Here is a 19,472-nt window from a genome sequence, read left to right as displayed (position 1 = left end):
ACTCCCAACAAAACAACAACAGACTCTCACCCTTCTCACCCTCAATTAAACACACTTGAGGAACAATGTTGTTTGCTGGCAGTACTGTATGTTGCTCAGTTAAAACAAAAAACACAGCTTTCTGTGATGGACTGGAGCAACATTCATACAGTCTCAAGATCCACTCTAGCAGGGCAGACCAAATGTCCTGTATCATGCTTCTCTTTAAATTCTGATAAAAAGAATACGTGCATTTGGCCAAGTGGTAGCGGCTGCCATGCCTGCTCACTTGGACTTCTTCATAACATTACTTCTAGCACTGGTGCTTTCCCGGCCGTCTCACAGCAGTGCACAGGCATGGCCTGGCGCCTGTCTCCAGGCAGAGCCAGTGCAATGCGGGGCCTCACTCTGACCACAGTAAGGCTCCAGACTGCATTTGGCCAGATGCTGTGGTCACCTGGAGAGGTGGAAGCTGAGCTCTCTTTGAACGCTTGCACCGAGGACAACAAACTCACTTTCAGTTCCAGCCCCAAAGGTGTTCCTCAGAAATCTTACACCTATCTTCCCATGGACACTTCTATGCTGTGGGCACCAGCAGGGCTCTTCTCACAGCTCTGTGCTGTTTACGGGCATTCCCCACTGCCGCTGGCCTGCTGCCAGCCCCACAGGCAAGCACTTCCAGAAAGACTGATCCAGGCCAGGCTGCTGCCAGAGGACAACCCACCCTCTACGGAGAGCCCGGCAGCCCAGGATTCAAGGCACCTTTTCCTCTTTATCTGTAAATTGGACTGGTTAAGCAAGTCAGTGCCAATAGTTGCACTGTCTGACAATCCAGCATGAATGCCAGTTTGGGCTCTCCTCAGGAGAGGCCTACTGCTTCAGTTGTTTCCTTCCTACATTTCTTGGTTCGGGAAAGCAACAGACAACTAGTGGAGTGCATAGAGCATGGGGTGGTTCATAGCCTGGAATAGGTGCTAAAAAAGCACTGCAACCATCAGACATGGACTGCAGATCTGCAAATATCAGTGACTTAAAGGGAAAACTGCATGTTGAGCTGGTATTCACTTTCTGATTATGTAGTTCAGCTGGAAAGAGGAAGAGGGCCGTTAATCTTTGCAAGTTTCTGAAATACTATCCAGCATCATGGGGTAGATTCAATTCTGGACTTCTGTCAGTTAGAACTTGAAGTTGACTGAAAAGGCAAAATGGTGAATGTGTTCATGTGCAAGATGGATGAGTAAACCCACTACCTTGGACTTTTGCAGGGCAGACTCTGGGCTGATTAGGATGTTGGTTGGGAGAGTTCCTTGGGAGACAGTCCTAAAGGCAGAATGTGTCCAGGAAGGCTGGATATTCCTTAAGAAGGAAATCTTAAAGATGTGGAGCAGGACATCCCTATATGTTGTAAGATGAGCTGACAGGAAGACCGGCCTGGCTGAACAGGGAGCTTTCGCTAAGACTCAGAGGGAAAAAGAGAGTTTACCACCTTGAAGAATAGGTAGACAACCTGGGAAGATTACAGGGATGTTGCTAGGCTGTGCAGAGAGAAAATTAGGTGAAAGCCCACTATCTGGCCACCACTGTAAAAGATAACAAAAAATGTTTTTACAAATACATTAACAGCAAAAGGAGGGCCAAAGAGAACCTCCATTCTTCACTGGATGCAGAGGGAAACACTGCCATCAAGAATGAGAAAAAGGCTGAGGTACTCGAAGTCTTCTTTGCTTCTGTCTTTAAGTCAGATCAGTTATCCTGAGAGTACTCAGCCCTCTCAGCTAGCAGACAGGGATGGGGAACAGAATAAACCACCCACAATTTAGGTGGAAACAGAGACCTGCTTCTTCACCTGGACTATCATGAGTCCACGGGACCAGATGGGATCCATCCGAGGGTGCTGAGGGAGGTGGCAGAAGTGCTTGCCAAGCCACCTTCCATCATTTATCAGCATTCCTGGTCAACTGGGGAGGTCTCAGATGACTGGAGACTTGCCAGTGTGATGCCCATCTACAAGGACTGAAGGGAGGATCAGGGGAACTAGAGGCCTGTCAGCCTGACCTTGGTATTAGGGAAGGTTATGAAGATCACAAAGCATGTATGGGACAACCAGGTGATCAGGCCTATCCAGCATGGGCTCATGAAAGGCAGGTCCTGCTTGACCAGCATCATCTCTTTCTATGATGAGGTGACCCACTTAGTGGATGAAGGGAAGGCTGTGGATGTAATCTACCTAGCAAAACCTTTGACACTGTCTCCCACAGTATTCTCCTGGAGAAGCTGGCAGCCCATGGCTTGGACAGGTGTACTCTTTGTGGGATGAAAAACTGGATGACTGGGCCCAGAGAGTGGTGGTGAATTGGGCTGGATCCAGCTGGTGACTGGTCACTAGTGGTGTTCCCCTGAGGTCAGTCAGTGCTGCTGCCAGTCCTGTTCAATATCTTTATTGCCGAGCTGGATGAGGGGATTGAGTGCACCCTGAATAAGGTTGTAGATGACACTAAGTTGGGAGAAAGTGTTGAGGTACTCCAGCCCTCTGATCATCTTTGTGGTCCAGGGCTACAAAGATGATCAGATGGCTGAAGCATCTCTCCTATGAAGACAGGCAGAGGGAACTGGGCTTGTTCAGCCTGGAGAAGGCAGCTCTGGGGAGACCTCACTGCAGCCTTCCAGCATTTAAAGGGAGCTTGTAAGCAGGAGCTAAACATTTTTACATAGGAAGGTACTGATAGAACAAGATGAATGGTTTTAAGCTAAAAGAGGGGAGATTTAGATTAGATCTCGGGGAAATTATTCACTGAGATGGTGGTAAGGCACTGGTACAGGCTGCCCAGAGAAGTCATGGATGCCCTATCCTGTTTGGATGGGACCCTGGGAAACATGATCTAGAAACTAATTTAGTGGGTAGCAATCCTGCCAGCAGCAGAGGGGATGGAACTAGATGATCTTTGAATTCCTTCCAACCCAAGCCATTCTGTGATTCTATGATCTGCTTGAGGGTAGGGAGGCCCTATAGAAAGATCTAGACAGGCTGGATCTATGGGCTGAGGTCAGTTTTATGAGGTTCAACAAGACTAAGTGCTGGATCCTGTACTTGAATCACAACAATCCCTTGTATGGTTAGAGGCTTGTGGCAGAGTGCCTGGAAAGCTGCACAGTGGAAAAGGATCTGTGGGTGTTAGTTTGAAAGCGAGCCAGCAGTGTGCCCAGTTGACCAAGGCCAATGGCATCCTGGCTTCTACCAGCAATAGTGTAGTTGGCAGGGCCGTAGAAGTGTTTGTCCCCCTATACTTGGTGCTGGTGAGGCTGCAACTCAAGTACCGTGTTCAGTTTTGGGCCTCTCACTACAAGAAAGACATTGAAGTGCTGGAGTGCGTCCGGAGAAGGGCAACAAAGCTGGTGAGAGGTCTGGAACACAAGTCTTAGGAGGAGTGTCTGAGGAAACTGGGATTGTTCAGCTTGAGGAGGCTGAGGGGAGACCTTACTGCTCTGAAAAGAGGTAGTGGTGAGGTGGGGGACAGTCTCTTCTCCCAGGTAACAGTGACAGGATAAGAGACAATGGCATCAAGATGCAACAACGGAGGTTCAGCCTGGATATTAGGAAAAATGTCTTTTCTGAAACTGAGTGGTCAAACATTGGAACAAGCTGCCCAGGGAAGTGATGGAGTCACCATCCATGGAGATGTTCCTGTGTAGATGTGGTATTTTGGGACATGGTTTTGTAGGCACGGTTGTGATGGGTTGGCAGTTGGACTAGATGAGAGGTCTTTTCCAAACTTAATGATTCTGTGAAGATTAGGGTTCCTTGGTACGCTATTTAGGCCTTGTCTCTCTTATTTTTAAAATACAGCTGGAGAGCCGGCCCATGAAGACAACAAGGGACAGAACTGAATTCATGATTGTCCTGGTTCCTGGACTATGGATGCCACTGAAACCACAGCACAACGTGAAGCTGCAAAACAGAACTCGTTATCAGTATTTAGTCAGAGGATAAATTTGAGCAGATCTTGACTAGCAAGACTGGTAAGCACTCATCTTTATTTCTGCTGGATAAACCAACATTCAGAGCCAACTTCTAACATAAGATACTATCAATTAGATGCAAGTCAACTTTTAAATGGGATTCTTAACCCTGAACAGGACTGTTGAAATGTGGCCAACTTTTGGATCTTGTCCTATGATTTATTCTCTCTGAGCTGCAAAGTATGTTCATGACATCCCTGTTAATTCTTGACAGTTAACAGGAGAGGAAAAGAGGAAGCCGGAAGGAAACTTTGCAAACAGGGAGTTCAGCTCTGGTAGGGAGCTCACAACATTCAAACCATGAAAGGATTCCCATTCCAGGTGAGATGCAGCCTCACAATTTTAGAGGACCAGACGCCATACCAGCTCTGATACTGTCAAGATTTATCTCCCAACTTCTCAGCACAAACCCCATACACTGCCACTTTCCCCTATGCCTAATCACTATGGGGATTTGTGGGCATGCAGTTTTCTTTGTTTCCACAAGGAGGAATGGTTACTTCTGTCCACAGCCACAGAGCATAGCAAGCAAGGCAGTTCAGATCCAGAGTCAGTTCTCAGTTTGGGTCATCTCCCTTCTGTGCGCTGAATCCTGCTCTCCCCTTCCACCTTCATGCACTGCCAGCACACCCATTTTGCACAGCATGTCTTCGGCTGGGTATCAGAAAGTAAGAAAAATTGCGGGTGACCTGCCACTTCACCTCGCTCAGTGGTTGCAGCCAGAAAACACAGCAGAAGTCATTCTCCAACACTGTCGCACTTGTTTTTTTCACCTGTGCAAAGATGAAAAGCACAAAGAAAACAACTGTTGCAGTTTGAAGAGTTAATCACGTAATAAAATGTGAAAAAAAATATCCTGGTATATGACAACCAGCTGTGCAAAGCAGTTGCTAGAGGAACAATAAGAAATGTGTGGATAGTAATCCTCCATAAGAGATGGGAAGATGAAAATTAGGGGAGCAATTGTCCTGCCCTGTTCTTCCTCCTGCCAAAAGGAGGCCATCAGACACTAAAGGGTTCTGCTCCATCCCCCTCCCCTTTCTGGTTCACTGCATCATTTTTATTGTAAGAAAAATAACAAGGGGAAATCTGATTACATTTCAGGATAGATTTCAAAGGTGAAGAAAAAGCTGCACTAAACACACATTGCTTTGGGAATTTGTTGAGAATTCAATATAAATATAAGGATTCAGTACATTGAAAAAGTACTCAAAAACATACTGAAATGTAACAAATGACGATACATGCTTTCAAAGAGAGGTTGAGGCATGTCATTTCAGCTTAACGCAGTTGTTAACAAATGGGATACGTAATCCAGCCATCCACAGCCATCCCTGCATCTACCTACAGAGCAGCAGTGCACTGGCACCTGCCACTTCCTGAGACAAGACACTCAGCTCTCCAAACCTCCTTCCCCAGACAAGTCAATGGTTCTCCAGCCAAGTCCTTGGCCAGCATGTGCCCTGAGTGCTCTGAGTTGGCCTCAGGGAAAAAAAATGACCACCCACCCACACGTAAAATAGGGATGTGTCTGAAGTTACAGGAGTGAAAGCAGTTCAAGGGAAAATACTAACAAAACAGTGTTTCATGCTGAATTTTTATTTCAATGTTATGCAACTGCATAAGTATAAATAATTGTGTTCAATATACAACAATTATGACATCCATAAGGAGTTTCTTAGAGAAAATAAGACTGCAAACACTTTATTGCACAGACCCTAACATTTTTTTTATCTTTCTTTTTTTTTGTTCTCTTTTTTTTCTTTTTTTTTTTTTTTTTTTTTTTTTTTTTTTTTTTTTTTTTGTAAGCTGAGCAATCTACAGCAGGAAGTCTACAAAGGAGCACATCAGAACTACAATCACGGAAAGACTTGACTCAAGCAGCACACAGGTAGGAGGATCTCTAACAGCTCACTGATAGGTAAACACCAACAAACAAACAGTACTACATAAACACAAGCTTATGCACTGTTACACTTCCAAAATGCAAACTTATTTGTCAGAAGTGATAATGAGCTATACAAAATATACTTAAAGGTATACTGTAAACAAACAGCTAAATGTGCTTTAAAGGAAACAAGAGGATAGTTTAAAAATGCAGAAGGCTGTAAACTAGGAAATACCTCCCAGACAGAAATGTTGTATCGAAGTGCATTAGCATTTGTTTGTATTAACTGCCAAAGCACAGGCGAACTGTAAATGTTGAGACCATTTTCTCTTCAAAACTGCTCAAAATTACTACCCATTGCTAACTAGCTCCTTTGTGAACGCATAAAAGGCAGTATGAATGTTCTAGTGCCTCATAAAAAATCAAAAATCGTAGTTTGAGATTTTATTATCTTTCCATAACAAGTCTGCTGTAATCCAACTTAACTATTGTAATAAAGCGTTTCCCAGGGGGAAATGAATTCTGCACACTGTCAGTTGTCACACAAACCTCTAAGTCAAGATTATACTGTGCTTTTAAGAACAAGTTTCTAGCTTTTGAGACAGAAAGACAATCTGTAAGCCTCAATGAAACAGCTAGGGGCCTAGCTCTAGTTTAGCTACATGAAACAGAAATAAGCAAACCCCCATTCTGTTGATCCCAAACACTTAAAAACACACATCAACAAGCATATTTTGTAGTGCTCTTGTACATGTTTCAAATTCTACCTTTCATCCTTCAAAACAAACTGAATACCTCCACAGTAAAATGATCAAAATCTACATGTTCCACAGTATACAAAATTTAAATAAGGCTTAGCAAAAGTAAAAGGACAGTCACATTCTAGCACCAAATAGCTCCAACAGGTTCCTTTGTTACAAAATGTTTCTTTTATAATTACATTTACTTTTTTTGTATATAAATAAAAAGATTACGTTATGAAATGGTTGGAGCTACTCAATGCATTTAGAAATGAACGTGAAACCAAGAATTACTTGCTAAAAAAAGCAAGTTAAAGTCTACAACATAAGGCCCCAGCTATGTATTAAAATGTAGTGGATGTTCTAAACTTTTTCAATGACACTGGAACTGCTGTTTTTTTCTTTTTACCTTAATAGCCATAAAATAGAAAAAAAAGCTACAGCTAATTATGCAGATCTATATGCTATGATAAAAAATCTTCTCTAAATTAATCAAAAAAACAGGGATGAACATAATAGTACTGGAAGTCATGTGCTTATAGCTTGCGCCTCAAACTGTAAGGGCCTGAATTTAAAACTAGCTTAAGGAAACAAAGGGAGGGTTGCAGCAGAAACCAAGGACACAACGTGTGCTTCAGAGTCTCATCGTTGTCTGAAGGTTGCAGAATACCCTCTGAACAGACAAGACTAAATCGTTGTCTGAAGGTTGCAGAATACACTCTGAACAGACAAGACTAGAACTACCATTCCAACAGAGAACATGACTCTTCCAGAGACTCTGTGATAGCCAAGCAGTCCTCCCTTAGCTTTACAAGACAGGCTTTGTGCCGTAGGCAGATGCAGTTACATCTTGTGTTAGACCTGCTGAAGCAGTTAGCCAGATACACTACTATCAAAATCTGATTACTAAAAATACACGTAAAAACTCACAATAAGTCACCATACTTCTTCCTTGTATTTTTAACTCCAGCTAGGACTTCTTTTTTTTTAAGTAAAAATGTAGCATATTTTTACCCTCCAGTCAGACCAACGCCTGTGCATGTCTGTGCCACGTCTGAATTTTAGTAATTTAGTTTCATATTCGAGTATGGCAAATAAATGGCAAAGCAACTATTTTTTAAAAAGGGGAGAGTAAACAACGCAATCAGCAGCAACGTATATATGCTACATTCAATCCCCAAACACATTGCTAGGTATTTACAGAGGAAATCATTTCTTCTACAGCTTCCAGCTGTAAATGTGTATTTGTACAAATACTATATGGTAACAGTTTTACCGGTTACAATTGAGAAGGCATTTTGTAAAAAGTCCTTTCTCTATATATCCCCATCCTCTTCAGTGACATGAAAGCTTTGCCACGTAAAGACACTACACAGTGCTGGTTTAAAGACAGTCAAAATACATTGTTTTTGTTTCTGCTAGTCTTGAATTCATATCTGCCATGTATTACAGTCAACAGGATTTTTTGTGAGGACTGCTTCGTAAAGCTTCCTTCCCTCGACGCTGCCGAACGGAGTCTTTGTCATTAGAAAGTGCGTTTGGGCGATCAGGTGTGGTTACTGACCTAGTTAACTCTTTACCTACATTTTGTTTTCTTGAAGCAGACTGCTGAGCCTGAGCAGCATCTTTTCCCTTTACATCCACAGTGTTAACAAAAGACTTTTCTTGATTTCCAGGTTTCCCCCCAAGGTTTGAAGTAAAGTGGTGGGCTTCTGCAACAGCAGCACTGTGCAAGGTTATCATTGACACACTTTTAGTCATTTCTGTCTTACTATTTCCTGTGGTAGAGGTGCTTTTCTTACTTTGTTCCTTGCAGCTGGCTGAAGGAAGCTCAGGTGAGCCTGCTTTAACTTTTGCTGAAGATGCATCACTCTTTGCCAAAGACAAAACAGACACTTCTTGTCTGCATTCGGAGAAATTGGCTGAACAAGCCAGTGGTTTTCCTGGCACTGCAGCCACATGGTAAGAACTCTGCCCGCTGGCAGCCAGCATATGTTTTATTGCAGTTTGTTTGCTTGCATCTTCTGGCTGTTTTTGATTAACTTGTCCTTTCCCTTTAGAATCTTGAGAGCATTTGCTACTTGTGGTTGATTTTTCTGATGCTTTTGCTCTGGCATCACGGTTTGAGAGGCAAAAGGTAGGCGCCATTTTCCCATTCTCATGTTGAACATAAAGTGCATCAGTGCATATTTTTCCTTCGGGTCTTTTATCTGGAGAGGTCGTCTGATTTTTAGGGCTTCTGTCTGCCTGTTTACTCAGCAAGAGACAGTCTTTCACAGCAGAAAACTTTGGAGACAGAGTTTGTTTCTCACTGAGGTGAAACAGCTTTTGATCATCAGAATCCCCAAAGCCTGCTGCTTCTTGCTTTTGCATTTGCTTAGAAATCTCAGGGCCTGTTGGTCCTGAGTCAACAGCAGAGGATTTGGGTTTTGTATCAGGAGTGATACTGCTCATTTGAAGAGTGGATACAAGTCCATGCTCCAAAATCACAGGCCTTTCAACTTTAACATGTTCATTGTTCATTTTTCTTACAGAACCCGATACAAAAGAAGGGGGATCTGGCACATTTTTACCAGCATGTTTACCATCCTTCCGGAAGCTGGCAGACACCTGAACAACTGTTTCTTTTTCTTTTGTGTTTGGAGTGCATGCTTTCTGTGAAGATGTCTGTTTATCCAAGTGCTTAGACTTAGAGGAACTCATATCAGAGATGGGCCTGAGTTTATTAGTACTGCTTTCCACACCAGTGGTAGGAGGCTTCATGTGTTCTTGAATACCTTTGTGAACATCTACTGCGCAGTTTCTGCTTACAGCATCTCTCACAGCAGGGGACACAAGAGCACTAGGTTGCTGCTGAGGAACTTGGCTTGACTGCTCTCTCTCAGTAGCTGGAAGACTTATGTCAGGGATGTGTTTCTGATCTTTCTTTTCCAAATCTTTGGTTTTATCCTTCTGCACAGAGGAAATCAGTGCAGACTTCTCACTTCTAGGATCACCATCTACTGAGGGTTTGGATAGAAGAGTTTCACTCTTTGACTCTACAATAATTTTCTTAGACTCACTGATAATTTTCTGCTTGTTTATGTCCCTTTCCACAAAACTGCTAGCAACAACAGCGTCTTCCTTGTTTAGCTGTGTTACTAAATCTCCACCATCCTTAGGTTGTGCCTTTGGACCAGTTGCCTGCAATTTCCCTTGCATCTGAGGCGGAATGGCAAAATCAGCAGAATTTTTTTCACTACTTTTGGAGTAGCTTGTTGTCAGGATATCTGAGACAGATACCCTCAGAGTTGACTCTCTTATCACCTCCACCTTTGCAGAGATAGGCTCACAATTTCTCTGGGCTGCTGGCTGTCTGCCAGGCAACTCCTTTTGTACTTGCTTCTCTTTGCTCAGAGGTTTTTCAGGAGTGCTTTGGACAGCAGAAAGCCTAGAGTATGTTTGGGCAGTTTTAATGCTTTGACTTTGAATAACATAGGACTTTGCCTCCACTGAACTGTCCTGCTTTGTAGGAGAGTTGTCTTTCTTCTGAACAGCTTCACTAACAGAAATGCTGACTTTAGCAGCTGGACTAGAAGCTTGTTTCTCTGTCACCACTTCTGCAGCCACAGGGATGACTGGTGGATTTGGAGAACTCTTGCTTGTCTGTAGTACCTGAGGCTCTGGTATGTTAACTTTGCTAGATTTTGAATGGCTTAACAGCTGCTCTTTCTGACAGGCCAGTTCTACCTTTCCACCACTCCCCTGTGGTGCTGAAGGTTTAGGAGATCCCATGTCACTGCTGGTGCTCTGTCCTTCTGGCAGTACACATAAAGGTAACTCAGACTTTGAAGCCTGCGGTCCAGAAAGCAAAGCAATGTCTAGTGTGCCTTCTATTGGTTTCAAACAGGAAACAGACCTCCCATCAAGTTTATATTCTGATGGACTTTTTCTGACAGGAGACTCAGTAGAAATAACAGATGATTTTTCCATACCCATTTCTGTTCGACCATTCAAGGTTTTGAGGGGAACAAAAGAAACTGAGTTCATTTGAGAAGCATGTGCACTGCTGATGAATGCTCTACCCTCAGCAATTGTAGTGGAATCCTGCTGAATGCTTATGGGCCTGACTGCATTAAGTTGAAGGCTTTCATGAACATTCGATGTCAGTTTGGGTTTTAGCACTGGACAGATGCTCTCATCTTTTTCTTCAAAAGACATTTTCTTTCTAAGATAATCAATATTTGCAAGTTTACCATCTAATCTTTCATATTTGACAAATTCTTTTGCTGGTACATTTTTATCTGTGTTTTCTCCCTTTCCATTTAGCATCCTGTCAGAGGACTGAGGTGGCATATCTTGTAGTGTACATGGAGGGGAAATTCTTTTGAAGTCATAAGAAATATTACTGACTTCATTAAGTGGAGACCCATGACACAACATCTGTGCATCTAAAGCACTACAATCATTTGATCTCAAGTTTGCGTTCTTCTGAAGAGTGTCTTTGAGTATGCCTCCAGCCGGTTGTGTCTCCAAAGCAACCATTTTTGTTTCAAATGGATTTGATCTTTCTAATACCTTCTGGAATGCTTTTTTGTCTCTTTCTTCCAGTCTTACGGTATTGGGATTTTCTGGTTCGCTGCTAGGTTCATGTATAGCAGCATTCACTTTTTCAGCAAAATCTTGCTTCTTCATAACTATCTTGACCTTCAGCTTTTCTCTGTCTAGTTCATCCATGGACTCTTGCCTACCTAATTTTCTGGAGATAGGCCGTTTCAAGCAGCCCTGCTCTGCAGGTCTGACTCTTGTGAATGATGGCACATCACATACATTCTCTTCCAAGCTCTGAAGAGTTACTTCCCTTTGGGACAATTCTCTATTCACTTCTTCCTGAGTCACTTCCAGACTGTGTTTTCGTGAACATAAGTGTTTCTTATCACTAGCATAAGAGGGTGCAAGTTTCTCTTCAGACTGGACTCTCTTTAAGAGTGGAGATCGTGGTGGTTCTGCACTTTTTGGCCTAACAATATGTCTTACAATCGTTGGAGGGGAGTGCATCTTGCTAGGAAAAGACTGAGCTATTTTCGTATTCCCAATTGAATGTCCTAACAATGGTGATGGAGATCGCTGAGGTGATGTGGGCTGTGGTGTTGGGGAAGGCGTTCGTGCCAGAGGGGAGAGAGGAATGCTGCCAGCTGATTTGCGTCTTCCAGACCTGTACCTTTGCCCACTAAGCTTTGGGCCCAAGCCATGAAGAGTGCTGGGTCTTATGTGTCCTGAACCAGCTGGAGAATTGGGAGCACTTGAACTAGGGGAGCTACTCTGAGAAGAATTAGTACCTACAAAAAGAACAAGCAAACAAAATAAACATAAGATTAGCACGATTAACTGGATATTGCCCAAGAGCAAAGCAAGAGGCAGTGCTTGCACTGATTCTAAAAGAGTATGTGATGTCTGTTTCTACAGTGTTCCAAGACTTGGAAGACTTTGACTGAACTTCAAAAACCTCATCATTTCAGATCACTGCTATATTTCCCTCCTCCCCTCTGTTTCTTTTATCTCCTTTAAGTTCTTGCCTCCATCTATTTAAGAAGAATAGATAAATGCTTTCTGGCACTTCAAAGCAATCCAAATAATTTACCTTCTGCAACAGATTTTACAACAGTGTTTCTGTTTTTAGTAGACACCGAAATCATGATACAAAAAAGAGGCAGATGAGGCTCTGTTCTGGATTTCAGCCTCCATCTCATCTTTTCAACAATCAAGCTGCATTCATAGGAGTCCATGCTATTTCCATCAGTCTCTCCTAGGCAAGATTTTACTTTGAAATCAAAGCCAGATTGTTTCCTACAGAACTTGAAGCCAATGGACTTAGATTTTCTCTCAGACAAACCTCGCAGACAATTCCATTTTAGGTGCTTTTGTATTGTAAGAACACCTTCGGTTTTGCAGTAGGAATCTTTCTCCCTCTTGTAGATAGAAACCAGCTGTTCAATGATTATGTTTGTCTGAGCTGACTGCTCTCAGCAGAGCATGACAGATTTAGGGGCCTCATAAGAAGCAGAATATACTTCAAGTCATTTTTCTCACTCCTCTATTCCTTCACACTCACCAGATGGAAAATCAGGAGTGGAACGGTAGCTTGGAGTAGGTGATCTTGGAGACAAGCTGTGAGTTGGAGATCCAGGCAAGCTCTCCCCTGATGAAAGTGATCGGTTCAGGCAGGAGAAACTTCTGCTGGTGTGAAGAAGAGGAGAGGGCTGCTTGGCCAACTTTTTAAAGAGAGATCTCCTCCTAATGTGGGAAGAGCACAGCATTAATAAAAACATAAGATGCACAAAGGACACTATTACCATGGGCAAAGCTCCTGTGGCTGACATTACTTCAATCTACCACTATCCTCAAAAAAGGAAACATTAAATCCTCGTTTGCATGAATGCAAACTACACTGCAGAGCATGAAGTTTTGAAAATATCTTGACCGCTAATAGCTAAAATAAATATTTTAATTTGATCTTTTTGTACTAAAATTTATTCTCTGCATTCCAGATGAAAAACTAGATCTTCCTGAGTTTAGATTTTCATTTTCTTAATTTAAGAGCCCATCAAAACTGAAGGACTATTTATACAGTACTAGCAATGTATTTGCAGAATACACATAAAATTAGCATAAAACTAAAAATACATATAAACTAAGTGCTATAAAGTTATGACCACAGAATGTCACAGAAGAAGGTAAAAAGAGGCGTAGAAAGCATAAGAGACAACTGTATTAACTTCATTTTTTAATACATTTTTATGTATACACACACGCAAGAACATATGTTTGTAATGAACCAAAAGGACTGCTCACCTCTCTAAACTCTCCTTCTTTTTGGTTTTCTTACTGCGCCTGACCATTCGGCTCCTGTAGCTGTTCCTTCTGGCAGGTCCCGTCTTGATGGAAGTGTTTTCAAAAGGTGTTGTCATAATTGAGACTTTGTTGCCACTCTGCCGAAATGGAGACAACCTTTAAGTTGAGTAATACAAGACCACTTAGCTTTAAATTGAAGTTACACTTAAAACCTAGATGCTTCAAAACAGCACTGAGTAAGAGCTGGCAGTGAAGGGAACTCTATACAGAAGTTGCAAAGCTGATTTATATCAGATAAACAATGACTGGAGGCTTCTCAAACTGCTGTCAAATTTTCTGAACTTCCTCCATTACAAGAACAAGCTACAGGACAATGGGAAATTCCAGTAATTGTAGTTAGACAGACCAAGGATAAAACTGCAGTCTTCAAGAAGTTAAGTAAGTTTCTATAGAAGCATCTTGTTTTCCCACAAGGAACAGCTGTCACTGCGCAGCGCTCTGTTCACTAGCCAGTCACATCTCAGGATACTAACCACTACGGTGACAAAATGGAGGAGAAAACTAACTTTCACTGTCAGTCCTGATCAGTATTTTTATTTTGTTCAAAAAAATAAATGTATACATTTAACAAAGTTAAGATTTTTAGGGTTGCTCACATGAACAGACAGATGACAGCTGTTCAGTAAAAAAATACAAGAGGAAGTACCTATGTTTTAAAAATCTAAGCCTCCAACCTAGTACGGCATAGTACTACAGTAAACTTATAATTCTCAGAAGAATTTTAATAACTCAATTTATGATATCACATTTAGATAGCAGTGATTTCATATTTTAACTATATTCTCGTACATTGTGTGCAGGTTTGTTGTGTTTCTGCTTTTTGCAGTTTTTACGCAGTTTTACCCAACTGCCTAATATTGCAAAATTTTATCTTATGGGTTTCTTGCAAAACTGTAAAATGTGGAAGTTGCTCCTCGTTTCCAGACGTTTAAAAAAACAAAAAAACATTTAAGTGCAAGTGTAATTTGCATCGATCCCCTGCTCTTTTTATTTCCTTATACTTCACTGCTTTCCAGTCTTCTTTCATAACTGACTACTCACTTTTACAGGCAAAACTGCATGAAGCACCATTGAATTTGTTACTAATACGGGAAGTAAATATACAGCTATGTAAAATAATTCTGAACTACTTTAGTCTGTGCTACAAGGATTACAGAAAATCTGCAGCACAATGAGCTACAGTGGATAATTAATACATTACTTAATCTTTTGTTTTTAAGAAAAAACATATCTGAATTTTCTAATGGAACAAGCCTCCAAAAACTCCGTAAGAGAAATATCTGAGAGGTTATTCATGAAAATCCAACTGCAGGATCAGAATTTTATTATGTATGTTTGCAGGACGTGCCTGGGTATATATGAGAAAAACATTTGGGGCATTAAAGACTGTGAAAGGCAAGTTCCTGTACAGAAAGAAGGAAAACACTTCATATTCTTTGTTTCCATCTTTCCTGGTGGATTTCACTTTAAAAGAAGAAAATCAGAAGTGGCACTGTCGTCAAAACCTTGAATTATCTGATGAAGACGGTTGGATTCAGAAAAGCACTTCCTTGCACGCATCAAATTCTTTGAGAGAGACATATCTTTGTGTCAGTACTCCCAAGTACTCTTCGTGTATCAGTAGCAGTGTCAGTTCCTTGCAGAGAAACTAAAATCATAGCAGGATTGTTACAGTCATTTACTTTTTTCCAGATCCGTTCAATAACAGCTTACAGGCTGTACTTGAACAACCACAAAAACTGATAGTTAATCTCTGATGAAAGCAAATGTAACCTCACAATCCTTAGTGAAAAACAGCAATGGATTTTGTATTCCAGATGCCTAAGAGTTACCTTTAACAACAACTCAATGACTTCTGTATGAACAAGACCATGCACTGGCTCTCCATTGATATGAGTAATTAGGTCCCCAGCTTTCAAACCAGCTTGGTATGCTGCGCCTCCTTCTTCCACATTCTAGAAATCACAGATGAAAAGAAAATACACACAAACTCGTTAACTAATTCCCATGCTTTCAACAGTAGGTTTTTTTTTATTGCACTTGTTCTATAAAAGTAGCTGGCTTTTTAACACAACGGAGAAAACTTACAGTTACCAAGTTCTATGAAGGAAGAGAAAAAGTACAAGCAAACTATTTCATCATCAATTGTTGCTTCATCTTTGTGCACAGGGCAGGGCCTAGAATTGTTTCAAAGCTCACTGAAATGCTGTGTCACCACTAAGTCATTTCTGTTTAGCAAGGTACCACAGAGGGGTGGTTCACTTCCCAAGATAAAATTTCAGATACAAATGAAAACTTTTAACATCCAACAATGAGAAATACTTGTGTAATTAAGGCAGTGATCACATACAGTATCTTAATCATGTTTAACTCCCCCATGTAGCTGAGGACTGTTTGTATTCAGGTTCATCAGCCTAACTCATTGGAGGGAATAATGCAGCACAAAGCTGGTGAAGCACCAAAACAAACTGAATTGCAAATAATTTTGAAAGTGGTTTAAATAATTTAGTACACTTTTAAACAAGCTTTTCAAGAATTTTAGGTCATGCAGCTAATACTGAGGCTACAGAGCCTCAGTAGTGGCTGAATACATAAACATGAATAAATAAATAAAATATCTATAGTGTTTTGAAAAATGCCAAGGTTTCACTTTCACTGCAATGCAAAGTTATTTTTCTTCCCTTCCTTTCACTGATTTGACACCCTACCAGTCACAAGAATTCGAATTTTTGGATTTATTTTCAAGTCACATGTACACACTGTCTGCATTACATGTTCCTGATGAACTTATAGGTCTGAGTGGTAAACATCATGAATAAAATATGAATGATACTCCATCAGTAGTGCTGCTATTTCAAAGCATACAATGGATACTTCAAATCTCATTCAAAACTTCAAAGCTTATTACATACATGTAACTAATTTTTCAAAATTATTTTAAGGTAGTTGGAATATGTCAGTTTAACATTTACCAATATATGTATAACGTATAATATATACATATATATCACACATATAATATACACACACATATAATGAATACATTACATACAATCAACTTCAATTATAATATATATTACACAGTATATATATAATATATATATGTTAGTCTTTTTTTGTACAGATCCTCAAAGGTTTTCACAATTCACAATGATTTGGAAACTTCTACAGAAAAAAAGTCAGTACTTGAAATAATCCTACTTGTGAGTAATAAAATATGTAACTAATCTGGCTTTTATGAATCTCCTAACTGAAGCAATTTAATAAATTCCATGTATATTTCAACAGTTTCTGTTTACAATCTTTTAGTTTTGCAGATTAGGCTCCCACACCAAGAAAGGCTGCATGAACTCTGTAGTCTTTTTACAAGCCACTGTAGTCCATTTACAAATGCCAAATTTGCTAGAAGTGAAACTGACTAATGTAGGTCAACATCAGGTCTGGGGGCCCTGGAACAAGAGAAACGTGGACCTGCTGGAGTGGGTCCAGAGGAGAAAATGAGGCTGATCAGAGCACTGGACCACCTCTCCTACGAAGAAAGGCTGAGAAAGCTGCGCTTATTCAGTCTGGAGAAGAAAAGGCTCCAGTGAGATCTCACTGCTGACTTCCAATTCTTAAAGGGAGCTTATAAACAGGTGTGAGATCAGCTTTAGGAACATTTTTAAACAAAAAGAAGAGAGATTTAGGTTGATGTTAGGAGGACATTCTTTACTCAGAGGGTGGTGAGGCACTGGAACAGGTTGCCCAGAGCTGAGGATGCCCCTTCCCTGGTGGTGCCTGAGGGCAGGTTGGATGGGTCCCTGGACAACCTGGTCTAGTGGGAGTTCTCCCTGTCCACAGCATGGGGTTTGGAACTGGGTGATATTTGATGTCCCTTCCAACGCAAACCATTCTGTACTTCTGTGATGATAAGCAGATATTACTTCCATCCAAGATGTGTATTATACTGGCTTAGGTTGTTGCTACAGCCAGCACTGGCACTGTGCTTTCCAAACAATTATTCAGCACAACATTACCCTTTACACAGTAGCTGTCAACAGATACCAAGTGTACAAAAGATCAAAAGCAAATATATCACTAGCTTCCTCTGGCTTTATGGAAATAAAAATATAATCTTACCCAAACAATATGATGCACAGTGTAAATATCACTGTCTCCTACATAAACCCTGATTGCTCGGATGGTGAAGCCATACTTCTTTCCTGAACTGTGAATTACTACAGGCTGATGAGGACTTGCAGCAGCAATTGAAGAATCACGACTTGGAGAGGAGTCCCGAGAGGACGAAGGATCAGATGATAGTGAATGAGGAGACATTGGACTTCCCAAAGGAGAAACACCAAACACATCTGGAAGAAAAAAACCACGTGTTAAGAGTACACTCTGAACACACACAAACACAAATACAAATCTGACAATCTGCTTAATGGCATTTTTGTGCCAAAATACTTCACTGTGTTTGCTTAAAACCCCTCTCCTTCACACGAAGCATGAATCTCAGTGAATCAGAAACCTGACTGACAACCTAATATGAGAAATATATTTCACTTCCCACAGCAAAACCCCTATTTCTTAGGAATAACTTCTTACACGTAAGCTTTTTGTCTTTTTAATTAGAAAATACACAATGCTATTAGATCAACCAGCAGTGGTAAAGAAAGCATTCATTTATCTTTTGGATTCAGCCACATGTCTAAACACACAGTATCTAGTTGTACACGGACAGTAACTCAGAATGCTTGTACCAAACCCGAAATTCTACAAACTATCTGTTTTACTGTTTTGAAAGTACCCTGTGCTCACACTTCTGCAACTGTAAATATAATTGCAGGAGAATAAAAAAATACTTTGATGTCTACAAGAGGGTGACAGCTGCTGAAAGGAATGCAACCCAGAAATATTCCAGTTGGTTGTTGTGCCAAGTAATGTCATGTGAACACAGACATGCTTTGTCAACAGACTACCACAGTCCGACTCTCTGGATGTGAGCCATCAGAGGGTCCTACAGATATCTACCACTGGGTTAATGTTGAAATCCTACGTATCAGCCAAACCCAGAGAGAGCTTTCAGTATCACCCTCTGGCTCTGAAGCATTCTCAGATTCTCCGAACTGCAAGACAAGTCCTTTGACTCTCAGCCACAGGACTTTCAGTTCAGTAATACCAGCCATCTCTTGCTGTAGTTTCTATTACTGATGGACATGAATAAGGTGGGATTTTTGTTAGCAATAAGAAGAACTAATGTATGAGATTTTGGTTGACATAAATGTAATGACAACATTCCTAGATGTAGGCAAAGCTAAATTTAGATTTCATAGAATGCTGAGATTAAACTTAAAGAATCCCCCATTTTAATAAACATGGTAACTCAGACTATATCATCTCTGAACTTAGCAATTCTTAGCCTACAGCTGTGAAATAAATCACTAGAATACAAAACTGATAAATAACTTGCTTGGCCATGTGCATTACCTGCATGTGTATGATGCTCTTCTGATGGCTAATCTGAGTAATTAATGCACCTTGTAGGCCTTTTACTAGCAGAAAAAAAATCATAAAATGGTACTGAGTGCTACAGGGATACATCAGATAACATCTCTGACTTATGGACAGAGTGATTATTTGGAAGAAACAGTCTACATAAAGAACAACCTCCGACTGTTTCCCTCTTTTTAGAATTTTTTAATAAAAAATAAAGAAGTCGAAGTTTTCTTTTTTATATACATTAACTATATTAGATATATTTATACGTGGCCCAAGAGAATTCCTCCTCACTCAGTGTGGCCCAGACAAGCCAAAAGGTTAGACACTCACGGAAGGCAGCAAAGTTAAGATGCAATCCCTCTTCTGCTCAGTTGGGGCAATTTGGACTTTTATTCTGAATCACTATGGCATGAAATGAAATGAAATAGAAACGCTCAGTGCTACTTTTATACTTCCAACAATTTAAAGCAGTA

At 40.9% G+C, this 19,472-nt stretch overlaps 1 protein-coding gene across 11 annotated transcripts in view; it reads right to left on the bottom strand.

Moving 5' to 3' along the window:
• MAST4 (microtubule associated serine/threonine kinase family member 4) overlaps nt 5,580–19,472 on the bottom strand; it is a 300,840-nt gene continuing 286,947 nt past the window's right edge. For all 11 annotated transcript variants that reach the window (XM_021379467.1, XM_021379469.1, XM_021379468.1 and 8 more), the window contains 5 exons: nt 17,635–17,864; nt 15,348–15,470; nt 13,456–13,592; nt 12,716–12,897; nt 5,580–11,942 (listed from right to left, as the gene is read on the bottom strand). In XM_021379467.1, the coding sequence (XP_021235142.1) occupies nt 8,077–11,942; nt 12,716–12,897; nt 13,456–13,592; nt 15,348–15,470; nt 17,635–17,864 (4,538 nt within the window). In that variant the 3' untranslated portion in view covers nt 5,580–8,076. The remainder of the gene's footprint in view (nt 11,943–12,715; nt 12,898–13,455; nt 13,593–15,347; nt 15,471–17,634; nt 17,865–19,472) is intronic.

Source organism: Numida meleagris, chromosome Z (genome assembly GCF_002078875.1).
Source record: "Numida meleagris isolate 19003 breed g44 Domestic line chromosome Z, NumMel1.0, whole genome shotgun sequence".
In the NCBI taxonomy this organism is placed as follows: domain Eukaryota; kingdom Metazoa; phylum Chordata; class Aves; order Galliformes; family Numididae; genus Numida; species Numida meleagris.
This window is presented reverse-complemented; position numbering and strand designations above follow the sequence as displayed.